This window comes from Macaca thibetana, chromosome 18, assembly GCF_024542745.1.
Source record: "Macaca thibetana thibetana isolate TM-01 chromosome 18, ASM2454274v1, whole genome shotgun sequence".
Classification (NCBI taxonomy): domain Eukaryota; kingdom Metazoa; phylum Chordata; class Mammalia; order Primates; family Cercopithecidae; genus Macaca; species Macaca thibetana.
The window spans coordinates 62,198,804-62,219,525 of NC_065595.1; the positions used below are offsets into that span (position 1 = coordinate 62,198,804).

At 37.7% G+C, this 20,722-nt stretch overlaps 1 protein-coding gene across 2 annotated transcripts in view; it reads left to right on the forward strand.

Moving 5' to 3' along the window:
* Positions 1-20,722, forward strand: part of SMCHD1 (structural maintenance of chromosomes flexible hinge domain containing 1) — a 150,458-nt gene that overhangs the window by 43,347 nt on the left and 86,389 nt on the right. For both annotated transcript variants that reach the window (XM_050767418.1, XM_050767419.1), the window contains 9 exons: positions 2,180-2,300; positions 2,377-2,560; positions 5,287-5,481; positions 6,573-6,686; positions 7,223-7,329; positions 8,401-8,483; positions 8,641-8,754; positions 19,584-19,661; positions 19,741-19,860. In XM_050767418.1, coding sequence (XP_050623375.1) covers positions 2,180-2,300; positions 2,377-2,560; positions 5,287-5,481; positions 6,573-6,686; positions 7,223-7,329; positions 8,401-8,483; positions 8,641-8,754; positions 19,584-19,661; positions 19,741-19,860 — 1,116 coding nt within the window. The remainder of the gene's footprint in view (positions 1-2,179; positions 2,301-2,376; positions 2,561-5,286; positions 5,482-6,572; positions 6,687-7,222; positions 7,330-8,400; positions 8,484-8,640; positions 8,755-19,583; positions 19,662-19,740; positions 19,861-20,722) is intronic.

The following is a 20,722-nucleotide window of genomic DNA, read 5'->3' on the forward strand; positions in this document are numbered from 1 at the left end:
ATCTATCAGTTTTTTCTTTTTGCTTTCTGATTTTGTCTTACTGTAGAAAGGCTTTTTACACCTCAAGATTATGTAAATCTGTAGCTTTTTTGATTTTGTTGTCATTTTATGGTCAATGCATCTGTGTTTTCCTTTTTTGTATGTAGAGTAAGGTGGGATTTTATTTATTTAAATTTTTGAGTGATGGGGTCTTGCCATGTTGCCTAGGCTGGTCTTGAAATCCTGGCCTGAAATAGTCCTCCTGCCTTGGCCTTCCGAAGTACTAGAATTACAGGCGTGAGCCACCACATCCGGCCCTTTTTTTTTTTTTTTTTCCCCAGTAGAGAGATAGGGATTTAACAATTATTTTCTATGTGGTATTCATACTCAGTTTCTTAGCACCAGTTATTAAATGTTACAATTTACCCAATAGTTAGAACTTTTATAATATTACTTTTATAATGTAAAGTTCCCATAAGTACCTAGGTCTAGATTCTTTACTATAAGGTACTATTTATTTTTTTGTATATAAGTAATGATACTGTCTTGTAGCTTTATCTTGTAATTTGGTATGTTTGGGACAAAACATTTCACTATTGTTCCTTTTTGAGAATACTTTTGCTCTTCTAGATAACTTTGGAATCAGCTTCGTACATTCACTTATAATAATTCTAGTGGGATTATTGGGATTGCATTGAATTGATAGGTTAACAATATTAAACTTTTTCTTTCAGAATACTTCCTGAGTACATTGTTAGTTTTCTAGGGTCTGCAGCCAGATTTTCTGATTTGAATCCCATCTTTGCTGCTTTCTGTTGGACAAACTACTCCCTACCTTAGTTTCCTTATCTGGGATATGGGTAGTTCACACCTCATAAGGGTGTTGTGAAGATCAAATTTAAAAACTGGGGCAACTTCTCAGAATAGTGCTTAGCACTATTTATTAAGTGCTCCTGCTCAGTATGTGTTGTTACTGAGTGGCTCCACTGGCATTTTTGCTTTTTTTTTATGTTTTGGAGACAAAAGTCTTGTGTTACCACACAGGCTGGAGTGCAGTGGCACAATGTAGGCTCACTGCAATCTCTGCCTCCCAGGTTCAAGCAATTCTCATGGATCAACCTCCTGAGTAACTGGGACTACAGGTGCCCATGACCATGCCAGGCTAATTTTTTTGTATTTTATTAGAGACAAGGTTTTGTCATGTTGCCCAGAGTAGTCTCAAACTCCTGAACTCAGGTAATCCTCCCACCTCAGCCTCCCAAAGTGCTAGGATTACAGGCATAAACCACTGTGCCTGGCTGTCTCTGACTTCTTAAATTTACTATTTCCAATTTTTGTATGCTAATAGACAAAAAGATATAAATTTTTTCAAATGCTGCCTTAAAAAGAAGAGCAAGTAAGTTGAGTGATCAATCAGAGGGATTCTCTAAGAGCAAAGTGGTTTTGTTTGATTGAAAGCACCTTGTATATAAGGGACTTCTTGTGAGGGCTTTTAGGGAGAAGGTTTTGTTTTAGGTGCGTGAACTAATGCCAGGGTAGCTGAGATGTTAATATGTCAGGATCATGTTGTTTAATCCTAATTTATCTGGATACACGAGAGTGTGTTGCCAATAAACATAAGATTATAGAAAATTGTGCTAATTAATGCTCTCGATGCATAGTAATATATCTTACAGTTCTGTGTACATTTTCCATGCTTAGTTAAATCTGAAAATGAAATAATTTCTAAAAAGTAAGCTTAATTTTAGCATCATTCACTAATTTGTTCAAACTAGGTAAACTCGCTGCTATTAGATGTCAGATTTCTCAGGTGATTTTCATGTGAACATGCTAGTTCTGATAAAATTGTGAAACTATTTTAGATACAGGATTTAAGCTCCTATATTTGTAGGAAGGAGGGATTTTGTTATGGGGATAATCTTTTTGGATGTAAGACTCTTTTAGCCTCATGAATAGGTTTAAAGATGACAGGCCCAGCAGCTAGTACATTAGTTCATATATAAGTAATTACTGACTTTTAAATGACAGACACCATTCGTAATGTGGAACCACTTTGTAAACCTGCCTTTTTGTGGGCAAACAGAGTATAAAACTACCTTTAGGTTTTATAGAATGCAATTTGAAAGATCATATGTGTTTGTTTCATTATTTCTCACATTTTAGCAATAAACATTTTGTTCCATTTGCCCTTTTGATCTAGAATTAAAAGATGAAGATGATGATGATGATTGTTTCATACTTGAGAAAGCAGCTAGAGGGAAAAGGCCTATTTTTGAATGTTTTTGGAATGGACGATTAATACCATATACATCAGTTGAAGAGTAAGTTTGATTTTTGCTGAAATTATATTTTTACCACTTAATTTTTTTTACTAACTAACATTTTGTTCTGTTCAAGCTTTGACTGGTGTACTCCTCCTAAGAAGAGAGGGCTTGCACCAATTGAATGCTACAATAGAATATCTGGTGCATTATTCACTAATGACAAATTCCAGGTCAGCACAAATAAACTGACGTTTATGGATCTTGAGCTAAAATTGAAAGATAAGAACACCCTTTTTACAAGGATTTTAAATGGACAGGTATGATTTTTAAATATAAAGTTGTGAATATTTGCAAATGTTTTATTTTTAAGTAAAAGAAGACACTAGCAGTGTAGGCTTTTGTTGATATTTTGCATCAAAAGACTATGATGTATAAATTTTTTATGAGCAGTCAAATGTTCACATAACTAATAAATTTTAAGCTAATTAGACTAGGTTTGGCTAGAATTTACATATCTTCATTAGTTTTTTTTTTTTTTTTTTTTTTAAAGATAGGAGTTTCACTCTGTTGTCCAGGCTGGATTGCAGTGGCTCAGTCTTGGCTCACTGCAACCTCTGTCTCCCAGGTTCAAGCTGTTCTCCTGCCTCAGCCTCCCAAATAGCTGCGACTACAGGAATGTGCCACCACGCCTGGCTAATTTTTGTGTTTTTAGTAGAGATGGGGTTTCACTATGTTGGCCAGGCTGGTCTCAAACTCCTGACCTCAGGTGATCCGCCTGCCTTGGTCTCCCAAAATGTTGGGATTACAGGCGTGAGCCACTGCACCCGGCCAAGATCTTAATATCTAGCCCTTGACATAGTAGAAGCCACAGAAGCATCTTGATGAGAACATTTATGAACAATTGTATTTGCTTTAAGGGCTATATTTGTACATGAATAACCTAATTGTGCAATTTTTAGCTAGTCTTGAAGGTAAAAATGGGGTAAAACTGTGAAGTACTTTGAGCTAAAAGGTGGTTTGAGATTGATTGGTATTAAAATACATGCATTGGTTGATACAACAAGAATGATTTCACTTTGAAATTTGTTAAAAAGTTGAGTGAAACTACCATACTAGTGTACTTGTATTCTGTGCACAGACCTCAGAGACTTTTACGTGATACTGTTTCGATAGTTTAATGTCGAATTGCCAGGAAATAGATGATTTTATTATCAATTTATTGCTGGGCAATAAATACAGTGCATAGTACATAGTGTTTGTAGTCAGTCATTCCTGTAAGATGTTGAAATTAATTTTGCTCTTATAAAGATTCTGAATCATAGAAGATTAGGACGCTTTTTAAGAATTATGCACTGAGAAAGGCCTTATCAAAATGAGTTACTACTCCTTTATTATACACTTACAATTCATTTATAATACGGTGTTAGTTATCCAACATTTATTGAACAGTGGGTCTTTTCAAAAGCTATCCAGAATAAGTTAATTCTATTCCTTTGTTACACTGTACTTTTAAAATATGTATGTTCTAATTTTGAAACATTCAAGCTGCGCATAACGGTTCACACCTGTAATCCTGGCTACTTGAGAGGCTGAGGCAGGAGGATGGCTTGAGGCCAGGAGTTTAAGACCAGTGTGAGCAATACAGTGAGACGCCCTATTTGGGAAAAAAAGAAGGAGGAGGAAAAGAAATGTTCAAATACACAGAAAAGTTGAAAGAATATTATAAAATGAATGTCTGCATACTCTTCCCCTAGATTAACTTGACATGCCTACTGAATAGTAGTTTGACTGTTATTGAGTGTCTGGAATTAAAGCATCTGGTAATTTGGTTGATAGTGAATCCATCCTGAGAGTTTTAGAAGGGGCAGTTTAACATTTTGGTAGTCAGATTTTCTGGTTCCTAGTTAATAATTTAATCTCCACGTCAGCTGGCAAACTGACAATGATTTGCTGATTTGGGAAAGAGTTGGAACCTAGGTATAGGAGTAAGGGCGGCAGCCATTTCCTGGAAACAGTATACCATTTTGGACCTCTGAGTCTTCACCATGTATATATATTTCTTTTTCATTCATATAACTTAAAAAAAATCAAATTTATTAATAACTAAGTATCCTTCTTGACAGCAAGCTTCAAAAACTTAGGCTGAAATTATTTTTAATTTTGCCTTACTTTCCTTTGGAAATGGTATTTTATGGTGTAAGGTACATAAGAAGGAATGGAGTTCTGTAACTTTACAGACTGTCTTCTGTGAAAGCATGTAATTGGGAGATTGTCTTTACCTCCTCATTGTCCTAGAGGCAGGCATCAAACAAGTGTATAACACCTTATGCTTGAACAGAGATTTCTTATTCTCTCCCAAAAGGGTGAAGAATGGTTGTCAAAAACACATCTTCTTAAGTATTGTTAGAATACACTTGACTTTCTATTATGAGTTTTTTTGAATAGGCTATATAGATAAAAGAGAAAATTAAAAAGAAGTACATTTTGCATAGCAGTGTTTCTCAACCTTTTTTCATTATCACCTTCATAAGGAGTCTTTTTTGGCATCTTTTTCTCAATTGTTTTCCCCAGTGAAATTTTACTACTGCAGATTTACTATCTGTCTGTTTGTATATTGTATTCACGTTTATAAAGTACTTGATAAACAGTGAGATTTTTATTGTCCCATTGAGAATGTGGTTTACAGTTAGAAGGCCTCCACTCATCCCTTTTGTGGAGCTAGCTAGTTGTCCTCCCAGGCAGTAAGGGTTCATCAGTTTTTAGTGTATCCTAGGAGTTAAAGGTGGAAAGGAAGGTTTTATTGTTGATATTGACCACGGAGACCTTGATTCTAAGAATGATACCAAATTTTTCTTCTTTGGTAATGCATTTGTTTCAAATATCCTAAATGTGTACAGGGGAAGAATCCAGCAGAATATTTAATTTTTTATTAGATTTTCTGAATTGGAGTATATGAAAGGAAAAAATAAAATGAATGACAAATGTTTATGGTTATATTTGTTTACTAGTAGCTATATTTCATAAAACATTTAAAATTCTACAGGAACAGCGGATGAAAATTGACAGAGAATTTGCTTTGTGGCTGAAGGATTGTCATGAAAAGTATGATAAACAAATAAAATTTACGCTTTTTAAGGGAATAATTACACGTCCTGATCTTCCTTCTAAAAAGCAAGGTCCCTGGGCAACATATGCAGCAATAGAATGGGATGGAAAGATATACAAAGCAGGACAGCTGGTAGGTATAACTTATTGTCATTTTTTTAAATAATATTTAATTTAATTTAAAACATATGCAAAATCACATGTATAGAAAAGAAGTAGCATTTGTGTGGACCTTGAAAGGGGTAGAGGCTGAGGTTTACACAGATGATAATTACAAGGTAGAAGGCTGTCTGTTCTCTCCATAAATTAGAGACACCATTGTACATTTAAAGCTATAGAATTGGATGAGATCACCTATACTTGGTGAGTATAGCTAAAGAGATAAAAGGATTGAGCCTGGAGCTTTCCCAACATTTAGTGGTTAGAATGAAAAGGAGGAGCTGTCAGAGGAGACTGACAGGGATAAGCTGGTGAGATAGAAGGAAACCAGCAGAATATGACATCCCTGGAGCCAAGTGAAGAGTTACAAGAAGAAAGGAGTGATCATTTTAGTCAAATGCTCAGTGGTGATGGAGTAAAGTGCTTTCTAGAAGATAATCTGAGCATAGAGATGTGCACAGGTAAGTGCAGAAAAACAAGTAGTAAGAAGAGGTGAGTTGTCCTGCTGCCTGTTGTATGTGTGAAGAGAAATAGTTTAGAAATGGGGCAGGAAAGGTAGGTTGTGGATAAACTCTTGTAGTCCTTGTTAGGAATTTCTGAATTGGAGTAGTGGAAATTTGCCTTAGATTTTTTAAGCCAAGTAAGAAGAAGAAATATGATACGCAAGTTTTGAGCTGATGTGTTTGAAAAATAATGTTAACTTGTCGAGTTTATGAATTGCTGTTCATCGTCTGAGAGCAGAATTTTATGGGGGAAAAAAGGTTTCAGGTACGTTGGCATTCATTATAATTGAATTTGAAGGAATTATGGACTTGTAAGATACATGCTTAATTCTAACACATTTGTATAAAGAAGTTGCGGTATTTTTACAACAATTTGTTAAGTACAGAACTTCAAAAATACAATTTTATTTGAATATTAGAATGCGGTTTTCATTAGTTTTTCTAATGATAGTTACCAAGGTTTTTTACTTTGTAATAAAGAAGTTATGTGAAATTATTATTAAGGCTGTTTCTCTTAGTAAATCTTAATACTGAAGCTTTTGTTTTTAAAAAACAATATTAGGTCAAGACAATCAAGACACTTCCTCTCTTTTATGGAAGCATAGTAAGATTTTTTCTTTATGGCGATCATGATGGAGAAGTATATGCTACTGGAGGAGAGGTTCAAATTGCAGTGGTAAGACAGCAAGTAATAATACTGAAATACTCTTGCGTAATTGTTAAGATACAGTATATTTTGTCTGTGACTAGTTTTACATTGGATAAAGTGGTTGTAGTTTTTGTGTGAATTTTTATGTGTCATAGTTGATGTTTTTAGTAATCTGTACAATTTAACATATGCTCAGTTTTTGTAAACATATATATATTATAACTAGTTACCACATTAATTTTATAAAGTCATATTTCCTCTAGGGCCCACTAACTAGTAAACATTGGAGCCAGAATTCTGTCTCAGGAATGAGTAACTACAAAACTGGAGTGGGTTTTTTCCCTATACCATGCTTTCTTGTTAATATTTGATATGTTAGGACTACAGAGGATATGTAAAAAATATAAACAAACACTATGGTATAATGTAAGAATAGCTACTGTTATTTATGTACTTAATTAGGATAAAATATATTTCTTTGGAAGAAACAAATGGGTATTTGTTTTTGTTATAGCTAGATTTAAATAGTTTTCTTTGAAATGTTGGTAAATTTATTTATTCAGGAACCTCAGGCACTATATGATGAAGTAAGAACTGTGCCAATTGCAAAGCTGGATAGGACAGTTGCTGAGAAAGCTGTTAAAAAATATGTAGAAGATGAAATGGCAAGGTAAGTCACACTTCAAGATGCATGACAAAAATAAGAAAAATTGAAAAGAATTGTGCTGTTAAGTATTTTGGAGTATGTCATTTACTCTGCTGTTAGGGCATTTGTAGTCTTAGATATTGTACCTATTGAGATGAACTTCTTGTTAAAAAAGATTAAGAGGTCTAGTTATACAAACAGAAACCTGCATTTGTTTTGTAGACAAAAAAGGAAATCATATATCTAAAGTGTCACTCTTATAGGCACTATGGTTAACATGTTTTTAAAAAACTCAGTTTGGCCTACAACTAGAATATTACAATATATGCTGAGAGGTAAAGATGCGTGTGTTAGTTCGTTTTCACACGCTGTAAAGATACTACCTGAGACTGGGTAATTTATGAAGAAAGAAGGTTTAATTGACTCAGTCGTGCATGGCTGGGAAGGCCTCAGGAAACTTATAATCATGGCATAAGGGGAAAGGGAAGCAAGCCATGTCTTACATGGGTGGCAGAAGAGAAAGAGGGAAGGGGGGGACTGCCAAACACTTTAAAAATCATCAGCTCTCCTGAGAACTCACTATCAAGAGAACAGCATGGGGGAAACCATTCCTGTGATCCAGTCACCTCCCACCAGGTCCCTCCCTTGACACCTGGGGATTAGAATTTGAGATATTTGGATGGGGACACAGAGCCAAACCTTATCAATGAGTTATAAAGAAGAAAAAGGAAGTAGAAAGTGGCTTTTCTTCTTGTATAGCTAATGATGCAATCATTTTGATTCTTACTGAATTTTGATTCTTAGGGGTTATCCTGTCTTCTAAAGGTAACTTGTACTATAAACAAGTAGGAAAAAAAAATCATAAAAATTTAACAGTTTCTGGCTTTTAATTCTAAAAGGTTTTTTTTTTCCAGTAGCCGCAGGAATGGTTAGGGAGGAAAAACTTTTTTAGATGATTAATCATAAATAATTCCAGATTTAACCTTTTAAAATAGATCAGCAATAAATATTTAAGTTTCTAATAACTTGTATGTTTTTAATTAAGATCATAATTAACAAAGTTTGTGGAACATTAATATACTGGTTTCATAACAGGCTCCCTGATAGATTGTCAGTAACTTGGCCTGAAGGAGATGAATTATTGCCTAATGAGATTAGGCCTGCTGGAACCCCTATTGGTATGTTTATTTTTCTAATACCAAAAAGTGTGCTTTTCTTTTGTCTTGCATTTCCAGTATGTAAAAGCTCATGAGATAGTAAAATGCAATGGGAAGATTTGGCAGATTCAGCAAATTTTTGGGTGTAATTAAGATACTTTTAATTTTTGACTCATAGGTGCATTAAGAATTGAAATATTGAATAAAAAAGGGGAAGCAATGCAAAAGCTTCCAGGAACAAGCCACGGAGGGTCAAAAAAACTCCTGGTTGAGCTCAAAGTTATTTTACATTGTAAGTATACAAACTAATTTGGGTCTTTAGTATTGTTTTTAAAAATAATATCAAATTAAACATCTTCATGTAATTATTGAAGACCTAGCAATCTGATACCCACAGCAAATTTTATTGAAGTTAGGAATTTCAGTAATGTTATGAATAGCTCATTTTCTTGGTGGATATTTTTCTAAGGTTTTTAAAAAATACTTTATCTTGAATTTTTTCATGTAGGTAACTGTGGGCTAAAGTAAAGGTATGATACGTATATGTAGAAGAATTTGCAGTAGGAATTTACATAAGCTTATATGTATTATTACAGTTCTAATATTATAGTAATAATTACAGAATTAGTCGTCGTCCAAAACAGGTTTCACTGGGCTAAAATTAAAGTGTCTTCAGGACTGCATTTTTTCCTGGAGGTTCTAGGTGAGCCTTGCCTTTTCTGCCTTTTCGAAGTTACTCTCAGCTGGGCTTGGTGGCACGAGCCTATGTAGTCCCAGCTAGTCGGAAGGCTGAGGCAGGAGAACTGCTTGAGCTCAGGAGTTTGAGGCCACAGTGAGCTATAATCACGCCACTGCACTCCAACCTGGGTGGTAAAGTAACAGCCTGTCTCTAAAAAATAAAATAAATAAAATAAATAAATCACACAGAAGCCACTCTCATTCCTTCATCTTCAAAGCCAGCAGTGCAGCACCTTCCATGACCTTCCTACTTCTGTTTTTTTTTTTTTTTTTTTTTTTTTTTTTTTTTTTGAGACACAGCTTCGTTCTTGTTGCCCAAGCAAGAATGCAAATGCATGATTTAGGCTCATTGCAACCTCCGCCTCCTGAGTTCAAGCAATTCTCCTCTCTCAGCCTCCCGAGTAGCTGGGATTACAGGTGCATGCCACCACTCCCAGCTAATTTTTGTATTTTTAGTAGAGATGGGGTTTCATCATATTGGTTAGGCCGGTCCCTGCCTCTATTTTTAATAATTTTGTGTAGATATATATATATAAAAATAACACATATTAACATAAAATTTATCAAGTGGCATTAAGTACATTCATATTGTTGTGCAACCATTACCACTGTCCATCTAAAGCATTTTTTCAACATTTCAAACTGAAACTCTATAGTAATAACTCTTCACTCCTTTCTCCCTGCCCTGATAACTACTTTTTAACTTTCTATCTCTGAATTTGACTATTTTAGGTACCTCATAAAAATGGAATTATATTTGTCCTTTGTGTCTGACCTGTTTCACTTAGCATAGTGTGTCAGAATTCCCATTCCTTTTTAAGGTTGAATAATATTCCCTTGTGTATATATATACCATATTTTGTTTATCCATTTGTTTGATGGATACTCAGGTTACTTTCACCTGTGGTCTATTGTGAAGAATGCTCCTGTGAACATTGGTGTACAAATAGTCCTTTGAGTCCCTGCTTTTGTTCGTTTTAGATGTATTCCCAAAAGTGGACTTGCTGGGTCATATTATTATTTAATTTATTGAGAAACTACCATACTGTTTTCCACAGTGGTCGCCCAACTGTACATTCCAGTTTCTCCATGTCACCCACACTTGTTATTTCCTGTGGGTTTTTTTTGTGGGGGGCGGTTAATAGCCATCCTAACAGATATGAAGGGGTATCTTACTGTGGTTTTTCTTTTCCCCTTTTTCCTACTAAAGATTATTGTGGTTTTGATTTGCATTTCCCCAATATTCAGTGATTTTGAGCATCTTTTTGTGGGCTTATTGCCATCCGTATATCTTCTTTGGACAGAGGTCTATTCAGGTCCTTTGGCCATTTTTTAATTTTGTTGTTGTTGAGTTGTAGGAGTTCTTTATAATCCTGGATATTAATCCCTTATCAGATAAATGATTTACAGATATTTTCTTCCACTCTGTGGGTTGCTTTTTCACTTTGTTGATGGTAATTGTGATGCACAAAAGTTTTCAATTTTGAAAAACAATTAGTCTTTTTTCTTTTGTTGCCTGTGCTTTTGGTGTCTTATCCAAGAGATTGTTGCTAAATTCAGTGTTATGAAGCTTTTCCTGAATGTTTTTTCCTTACAAATTTTACAGTTTTAGCTCTATGGTTACTACTTTGATCCATTTGACCTTAACTTTTGCATATGGTTAACTTCTTTTCATATGGAAAACTTCTTTTGCCTGCCGATACCCAGTTTTTCCAGCACCATTTGTCAAAGACTATACGTTCTCTGTTGAACTGTTTTGGCCCACTTGTTGAAAGTCAGTTGTCCACATATGTGAGAGTTTATATCTGGGCTCCCTGTTCCCTAGGTCTATATGTCTCTTCATATGCCCATGCTGCACTGTTTTGATTACTGTAGCTTTGTAAGTTTTAAAATCAGGAGGTGTGAGTGCTCCTACTTTATTCTTGTTTTTTAAGATTGTTTTGGCTATTTGGGTCTATGGAGATTACCTATGAATGTAGGATGCGTTTTTCTATTTCTGCAAAAAACACCATTAAGATCCTGGTAGGGATTACAGTGAATATGCAGATCATTTTGAGTGTTATTTTTACCTTAAAAATTGTAAGTCGTTCAGTCTGTGAACATGGTTTTGTATGTGTAACTTTGCTGAGTTTAATAGCTATACCAGGGTTTTTTAATGGATTATTTAGGTTTTTCGCGTATATGAACATGTCATTTATGAACGGAAATAGCTTACTGTTTTCCAAAGTAGATGCCTTTTATTTCTTTTTCTTGCCTAATTGGTCTGGCTAGGATTTCAAATACTATGTTGAATAGAAGTGACTAAAATGGGCTGGGCACGGTGGCTCAAACCTGTAATCCCAGCATTTTGGGAGGCCGAGATGGGTGGATCACAAGGTCAGGAGATCGAGACCATCCTGGCTAACACGGTGAAACCCTGTCTCTACTAAAAAATACAAAAAACTAGCCGGGCGAGGTGGCGGGCCCCTGTAGTCCCAGCTACTCGGGAGGCTGAGGCAGGAGAATGGCATGAATCCGGGAGGCGGAGCTTGCAGTGAGCTGAGATCCGGCCACTGCACTCTAGCCTGGGCGACAGAGCGAGACTCCGCCTCAAAAAAAATAAAAAAAGAAGTGACTAAAATGAGAATCCATGTCCTGTTGCTGATGTTAGAGGAAAAGTTTTAAGTCTTTCACAGTTGAGTATATGTGATGTTAACTGTGGGTCTTATATGAGACCTTTATCATGTTGAAGAAGTTTCTATTCCTTGTGTAGTGTTTTTATCATGAGAGAGTATTGTTTTCCCAAATGTTTCTCTGCATCAGTCCAGATAATTATGTAGGTTTTTTCCTTTATTCTCTCAAAGTGATGTATTGCATTGATTGGTTGGTTTTTGTTTTTTGAGATAGGGTCTCACTCTGTCACCCAGGCTGGAATGAAGTGGCACAATTGTGGCTTACTGCATTCTCGAACTCCTGGGCTCAAGTGGTTCTCCCACGTCAGCCTCCTTAGTAACTAGGACTACAGGCATGCTCATTGTACCCAGCTAGTTTTTTTTTTTCTTTTTATCAGTGGATGAGAGTTTTTTTTTAAATGTTGCCCAGGTTGGCCTCAAGCGCGTAGCCTCGCCTCCTTATGCACCAGGACGGCTGGCCTGAGCCATCATGGCTCTCTCTTTTTTTTTTTTTTTTTGTGGTGGAGACAGGGTCTACTATGCTGCCCAGGCTGGTCTCAAACTCCTGGCCTCAAATGACCTCTTGCCTCAGTCTCCCAAAGTGCTAGAATTAGAGGCACGAGCCACTGCACATAGCCTTGATTGTTTTTTATTTGTTGAGCCATCCTTGCATTCCAAGAATAAAACTCACTTGGTTATTGTGTATAGTTTGGATATTTGTCTTGATCCCCAGTGTTGGAGGTGGGACCTAATGGGAGGTTTTGGAGTCATAGGTTCAGATCTCTCATGAAGGGCTTATTGAGTGAGTTCTTACTCTGTTATTTCCCATGAGAGCTGGTTGTTAAAAAGAGCCTGGCACCTCCCTTACTTTTCTTTTGCCATATGATGTCTGCATACACTGGCTCCACTTCACCTTCCACTATGAGTGGAAGCAGCTAAGCAGCCTTGGGCTTTCATCCAGATGCCTAGTCTTCCAGCCAGCAGAATTGTGAACCAAATAAACATCCTTTTCTTATAAATTATTCAGCCTCAGGTATTCCTTTACAGCAACACTAAATAGACTAAGGTGAGTTCTTTTAAAATTGTGCTGAATTTGGCTTGCTAGCATATTGTTGAGAATTTTTGCATCAATATTCATAAGGGATTTTGGTCTGTAGTTTCTGTTTTTTTTTTGATGTCTCTGTCTGGCTTTGGTATCAGATAATGTTGACCTCAAAAAATGAGTGAGTTAGGACGTGTTCTCTCCTCTTTAATTTTTTGGAAGAGTTTGAAAAGGATTGGTGTTTCCATTTATTTCTTAATCCCTTGTAACCAATCTATCACCAAGTATCACACTAAAGTACAGTTGACTGTTGAACAACATGGGTTTCAACTGTGCAGGTCCACTTACATGTGGACCAAATGCAGATTGAAAATACATTTTTGTGGGATTTGAAACCCACATAAACAGAGGCCAACTCTTCATATATGCAGGTTCTGCAGGGCCAACCACAGGAGTTGTATGTGCAGATTTTGGTATACATATGGAATCCTGGAACCAGTCTTCTGCGTAAACCAGCAGGCAACTGTATATCTTCATTCTGCCCATTCAAGTCCAAGTCATCATGGTCTCTCATTTTAACCATGTAGTAGCTGCCTCAATGAAAAGTCCTCTTGAATTCACTCTTGCACTGCTCCAGCTCATTTTCATTTTACCCCAAAGTGATTTTTTTTGAATTGCAGAACTGTGTATATCACTCTGTTTTATATTATTTCATCTTTAGTGGCCTAGGAAACTAGTCATAGCTCTGCAATACTCCACGCATGATCTGGCCCTTCCTCTCGCTCCAACTTGATCTCGTCCTCACTCACCATACCTCTAACCGCAACTGTTTTCTTTTGGTTCTCATCAAACCGCAGTTTTCCCAACTCTAGACCAAATTTTGTTCCTTAAATGTGTCTTTCCCCTCTAGGACAGGGTTGGCAAACTATTTGGAAAAGCATCAGATAGTAAATAAATACTTAGGCTTAGAGGGCCGTAAGTTGTTTCTTATGATTGTGTAAGTCTGTTGTTGTAGATGAATGCAGCCATTGGCAGTCCAGTAGTTTGCCAGTCCCCTTGCTCTACAAGATTAAGAACTCCAGGAAAGCAATGACTTTGTTTTCTTTACTCTTTTTCTAGTACTTTGTATATAGGAGGTAATTAAATATTTGTTGAATAAATGCTTCAAAAATCAGAAAGTTGCTTGGGTCTTTTTAGAGAACTTCTCATGGTGATTTGCTGTCTGATTTATAATTGCACCCTTTTTTAAAGCAAATATTGAGAAGATGTTTCTAGAACATATTTCTTTCTCTATTGGTATAAGTTGGGAAATCCAGCAGTAAAAGGCAAATATAGGCATGCTTTCTTTAAGATACATCATAAACTGGCCTGGCCAACATGGTGAAACCCCATCTCTACTAAGAAGTACAAAAATTGGCCGGGTGTGGTAATGTGCACCTGTAATTTCAGCTACTCGGGTGGCTGAGGCAGGAGAATCACTTGAGCCTGGGAGGCAGAGGCTGCAGTGAGCTGAGATTGCACCACTGCACTCCAGCCTGGCAACAGAGTGAGACTCCATCTCAAAATACGTATATGTATTTTAAATTTTCATATCAATTTTATCGTTGACATAAAGGTTATTTAAGAGCAAGCTGTTTGATCCAAGTATTTTATAGTTTTGAGAGTTTCTCTTGGAATTGATTTCTAGTTTTATTCCACGATGGTCCAAGAAGTTACTTGATACGATTTTGATTTTTCAAAATGTATTGAGATTTGTTTTGTGGCCTGATGTATGACCTGTCTTGGAGAATGTTCCATTTGCTGATGAGAAGAATGTATGTTCTGCAGAATAATGTATATTCTGCATATTGTTGGGTAGAATGTTGTGTAAATGTTTGCTTAGGTCCATTTGGTCTAAAGGCCAGTTTAAATCCAATGTTTCTTTATTGGTTTTCTGTCTCCATGATCCATCTAGTGCTATCAGTAGGGTGTTGAATCCGTCCGTCATTGTTGTGTTGCTTTCTGTGTCTTCTTAGGTCTAGTAATATATGTTTTATGAATTTGGGCACTGGTATTTGGTACATATATATTTAGAATTGTATCTTCATGTTGAGTTGATCCCTTTAACATTATATAATGTTTTTTTTTTAACTGTTGTTGATTTATAGTTTATTTTATTTGATATCAGCTACTCTTGCTCACTTTTGGTTTCTGTTTGTATGGAATAGCTGTTTCCACACCTTCAGTCTATAATTGTCTTTATGAGTAACATGAGTTTATTGTAAGTAGCATTTAGTTGGTTCATTTTAAAAAATCCATTACTGCCAGTCTGTATCTTTTAGGTAGAGCATGTAATCGATTTACATTCAAGGTTAGTATTTATATATGAGGTTTTGCTCCTATCATAATGTTGTTATCCAGTTGCTTTGTAGATTCTTTCTTTTTTTCCCTCCTTTCTGTCTTTGTGGTTTGGTGGAATTCTGTTGTGTTGCTATTTGATTTTTTTCTCTTCCTGCCTTGTATAATTATTTTATAAGACCTGTGAATTTTATACTCTCTTGTTTTTATGATGGCTAGTATTGACCATTTGTTTCCATGTTTAGAACTCCTTTGAGTGTTTGTTGTAGATCTGGTTTAGGGGTGGTGAATTTCTTCAGGGTTTGCTTCTCTGGGAAAGACTTTATTTTGCCTCCATTTATGAAGCTTATTCTAGCAGGACATAAAATTTGTGGTTGACAGTCCTCCTGCTCCCCACCCCCAGCACTTTGAAAACAGAATCCTACAGATGGAGCAGGATTGTAAAAAACAGAAAAAATAAAATCCCAGTCTCTACTAAGCTTGTAAGGTACCTGCTGTGAAATCCACTGTTAGTCTAATGGATTTTCCGTTACTGGTGACTGAATGCTTTTTCTCTTGCTGATTTTAGGATATTTTCCTTCACATTGACCTTAGGCAGTCAAATTTCTATATATTGTAGTGAGGCCTTTCTTGCAGTGTTTTTGCCTGGTGTTCTTTGAGCCTCTGATTCTTTGGGTGTATAGATCTCTTGCTAGACAAGGGAAGTTTTCCTCGACAATTATTTCCTCAAATAGGTTTTCTTTTTTTTCTTTCTTTTTTTTTTTTGAGACGGAGTCTTGCTCTGTTGCCCAGGCTGGAGTGCAGTGGTGCGATCTCGGCTCACTGCAAGCTCTGCCTCCTGGGTTCACGCCATTCTCCTGTCTCAGCCTCCTGAGTAGCTGGGACTACAGGTACCCGCCACCACGCCTGGCTAATTTTTTGTATTTTTTAATAGAGACGGTATTTCACCATGTTAGCGTGTTAGCCAGGATGGCCTCGATCTCCTGACCTCGTGATCCACCCGCCTTGGCCTCCCAAAGTGCCGGGATTACAGGCGTGAGCCACCGCGCCCGGCCTCCTCAAATAGGTTTTCTAAAGTTTTTGCTTTTTCTTTTCCCTTGGGATTACCTAGGATTTTGTTGGTTTGACTATTTTACATTGACCCATACTTCGAGAAGGCTTTGATCATTTTTTACAATTCTTTTTTCTTTATTTTGTCTGATTGATTAATTCAACAGATTTATCTTCACATTTTGAGATTCTCCTGCTTGGTCTAGTCCATTGTTTGCTTTCAACTGTATTTTGCAATTCCTTCCATGAATTTTTTTATTCCAGAAGTTCCTTTTTTAAAAAATAAAAAACTCTGCCTTTGGTAAATTTCTTGTTCATATCCTGAATTTCATTTTCTTATTACTTTGTATTAGTTTTCAGATATCTCCTGTATCTCATAGAGCTTCTTTAAAAATCAGTATTTTAGCTGGGCATGGTGGCTGATGCCTGTAATCCCGGGAGGCTGAAGTGGGAAGATAGCTTGATGTCAGGAGTTCAAGACCATCCTGGACAAAACAGTGAGACACTCTCTCTAAAAATTATTTTTTTTTAATTTAACAAGTGGGCATGGCAGTGCAGACCTGTAGTCCCAGCCATTTAGGAGGCTGAGGTGGGAGGATCACTTGAGCCCATGAGACTGCAGTGAGCTATAATTGTGCCACTGAAATTCACCCTGGGCAATAGAGCAAGACCATATCTCAAGAAATAAAATAATCAGTATTTTGAATTTTTTATTTAATATTTCAAAGATTTCTTTTTGGTTAGGATCCATTGTTAGAGAATTACTGTGTTGCTTTGGAACTGTCATAGCACCTTTTTAAAAAATATTTTCTGTATTGGGCTCATTTCCTTTGCATCTGGAGTAGTAGTTGCTTATTTTTATTTTTGAATTTACTTTTGTTGGGGCAGGACTTATTTTTTCCTTGACAATGTGTCTATGATGTATGTTTAATAGATTCTTTTGACTTTGCTTCTTGGGTGTATTCAGTGACATAAGTTACGTATGATTTCCTTGTTTATAAATAGCCTTAGCGTGGTGGCTTTCTGCAATGCTGGCTATTGTAGTAATGTATCGGGCGGGTGGGCAGTCTCAGGACTTCCTGTGTAGCTGCAGTGGTATGGGCAGTTGTGGTAGTAGAGGTGGTGGCAGAGCTTGTCTCCTTCCTGAGCACTGCACGATTGTTTTAGCAGATGTTTTAATGGGCTGTGCAGGTTGTCCTCCTGTCCAGTATGTGGTGCTAGAAGGTAAGAGCTGGATGCAGCTGTTGTAGTAGCATTTATGGGTTACCTTTGTTAACCAGAAGTACTCTGATGTCCTAGATGATGAACTGGGCTGTGTAACTTCCAGGGGTCCCAGTCCTGTGCTCTGCCCCTGAGGCAGTTGGGGAGGACAGAGCTAGGCAGGGCTGGGCCGGAGAATCCTGCATTTTGGCCACCTCAACAGTGGACACAAGCACCAGCCCTTGCAGGGGTTGCAAGGTAGTTCTCAGGCCCCTGAAGCAATGCTCCAGGGAGGAGCAGAGCAACCAATGCCTTGCCAAAGATCCAGCACGGGGAAAGTGGGGTTGCTAGGGCTCTACAACCTGGCAGGTGATAGTGGGACCTGGTTCTCTACAGTTTTGACCTGGTTGAGTTCCCTCCTACCGTCTGCTATTGGCAGCAAGCTGAAATAGCCAGCCAAGTCCCAGGCAGTCTGTCCTCAGATTGTGAATCTGCCTCAGGCTGCAAAACTTTCTGCCAGGGACAAAAACCAGGCTCCAGGCCATACCCCTCCCAGTCTGGCTCTGCAAAGCAGGGGCCCCCAATTCTCTTACCCATGGCTGGGGCCCATGTTACGCTTGCCTCTCAATTCTGGTTGTGGAGGCTGCTCTCCTCAGTAACAGATCACAAATCTTAGTCTGGAGATTCTCCATACGAGTGACTGCCACCTATGCTGGCTGGCAGGTTTCTGTGCAGCCCCCTGTGACTTAGGATTGGGAATGGCCTCCTTCTATTTGCACCCACTGGGTCTAGGAGTATGAGTGGAGCACTTCCCACTCTCCCCAGTGCTCTCCAAGTCAGATCCAGTGCTTAGTAGGGCCAAGGAGCTCCCACTGGCTTCAGTTGCTCTCTCCCCTTCTCACACGGAGGATTCACTCCCAGTTTTTCATGGGACATGCAGTGCTGTTGCCTACTGAAGTGTTCAAAGTATCCAAAGTTTCTTTTGCTTTTTTTTTTTTGAGACAAGGTCTTGCTCTGTTGCCCAGACTGGTACCTTCATAGCTCACTGCGGTCTTGACCTCCTGGGCTCACGCAGTCCTCCCATCTCAGCCTCTCAGGTAGCTGGGACTAATTAGCCGGACCATGCCCGGCTAATTTTTAAATATTTATAGAGACAAGCCATCACTATATTGCCCAGGCTGGTCTCAAATTCTTGGCCTCAGCCTTCCAGAGTGCTGTGGTTACAGGCATGAGCTACCACACTGGGCCTGTTATGCTTTTATGTTGAACTCCTGTGTTCTTTCTTAGATAAAAGTTCACAGTTTGAATACACTATTGTACTGTTTCCAGGTGGGTAAGGTTGACTACTTTTCTCTCTCTCCCTGTTTTTGGTCTGTGTGGTCATGTTACCTACTTGATAAACATTTCGGTTTTGTTCATGAATTGCCTTTTAAAAAATTTTGGGTTTTTGAATATTTGCATTATATAATTCTTTTTTTTTTTTTTTGAGACGGAGTCTTGCTCTGTTGCCCAGGCTGGACTGCAGTGGCCGGATCTCAGCTCACTGCAAGCTCCGCCTCCCAGGTTTACGCCATTCTCCTGCCTCAGCCTCCCGAGCAGCTGGGACTACAGGCGCCCGCCACCTTGCCCGGCTAGATTTTTGTATTTTTTAGTAGAAACAGGGTTTCACCGTGTTAGCCAGGATGGTCTCGATCTCCTGACCTCGTGATCCGCCCGTCTCAGCCTCCCAAAGTGCTGGGATTACAGGCTTGAGCCACCGCGCCCGGCCACATTATATAATTCTAGAGTGGGCAATAAATAAGGAATTTTTTGGAGAGGTCGTGTTATTTGTCTATTGTGTTGTCTTCCTTTCTCTTTAAATAGTAATTTTAAATAAAGTGAAAGAGTTTACAAGTAAAGACTTGAAATAAAGAGATTTTAATGAATTGAAGGGTTAACTTATTATTGCTGTTCATTTTCATAGGATAGCGTTAGATCTTTTGAAGCTTCAAAGCAGGTTTTAAAATACAGCAAATAGGTATTTGGTGCCAATGTGACATTGCATGTTTCATGTTTTATGTTAAATTTCTCAAGACAGTATTGTTTCTTTTTTCTTTTATTAAGCTTCAAGTGGAAATAAAGAGATTATTTCGCATATTAGTCAACATGGAGGAAAATGGCCTTACTGGTTTAAAAAAATGGGTGAGTTCTTATTCTGAATGTTAAAAAATACGTTGGTATTGTGTTGACTTGATTTTTAATTTCTTCTTAATTTATCCAGAAAACTTTCAGAAGTTGGGGAATTATACCTTGAAATTACAAGTTGTATTGAATGAAAGTAATGCAGACACTTATGCAGGAAGACCGCTACCATCTAAAGCAATTAAGTTTTCTGTTAAAGGTAAGCAAAACAGTAATATATAATTATATATGCTAAAGATGGCATTTTAAATCCAAAAAGAAAAGAGAGATAAGCCAGTAAAAGATGTTTGAACCATTGGGTAACCATTTCGATTTTATTTTATTATTTTATTTTGTTTTGTTTTGTTTTGTTTTGTTCTTACTTACTTTGAGTTGGGGTCTCATTCTGTCACCCAGGCTGGAGTGCAGTGGCACAATCTCGGCTCACTGCAACCTCCGCTTCCTGGGTTCAAGTGATTCTCCTGCCTCAGTCTCCCAAGTAGCTGGAATTACAGGTGCCCTCCACCGTGCCTGGCTTTTTGTATTTTTAGTAAAGACAAGGTTTCGCCACGTTGACTAGTCTGGTCTTGATCTCATAACGTCTGATGATCTACCCGCTTCAGCCTCCCAAAGTGCTGGGATTACAGATGTGAGCCACCACGCCTGGCCCATCTTGATTTTTAAATAGCTTTATAAGTCTGCTTGATAATCATATTCCTTCTGAATTTTGAAGACATTGTTTTCTACTTTTCATTGTTGCTGGTAAAGTCTAAAACTGTCCTGATTCCTGACCCTTGGCTTATGGCCCCTCCTCCCCCAAAATGTTCTCTGTTCCCTAATCCTCAAGTGTTTAGGGAATCCCAGTTTCTGAAATATTCAATTGTATGATTTAGTGTGGGCCTGTTTTTATCTAGTATCATCCAGCCATGTACCTCATAGACCCTTTCAGTCTGGAAATCTCTGTTTTATTTTCTGGGAATTTTTCTTGAATCACTTTGATTTTTTCTCTTTTCTTCTCCCCTCCCCTCCCCTCCCCTCCCCTCCCTTCCCCTCCCTTCCCCTCCCCCCCCTCTCCTCTTTTC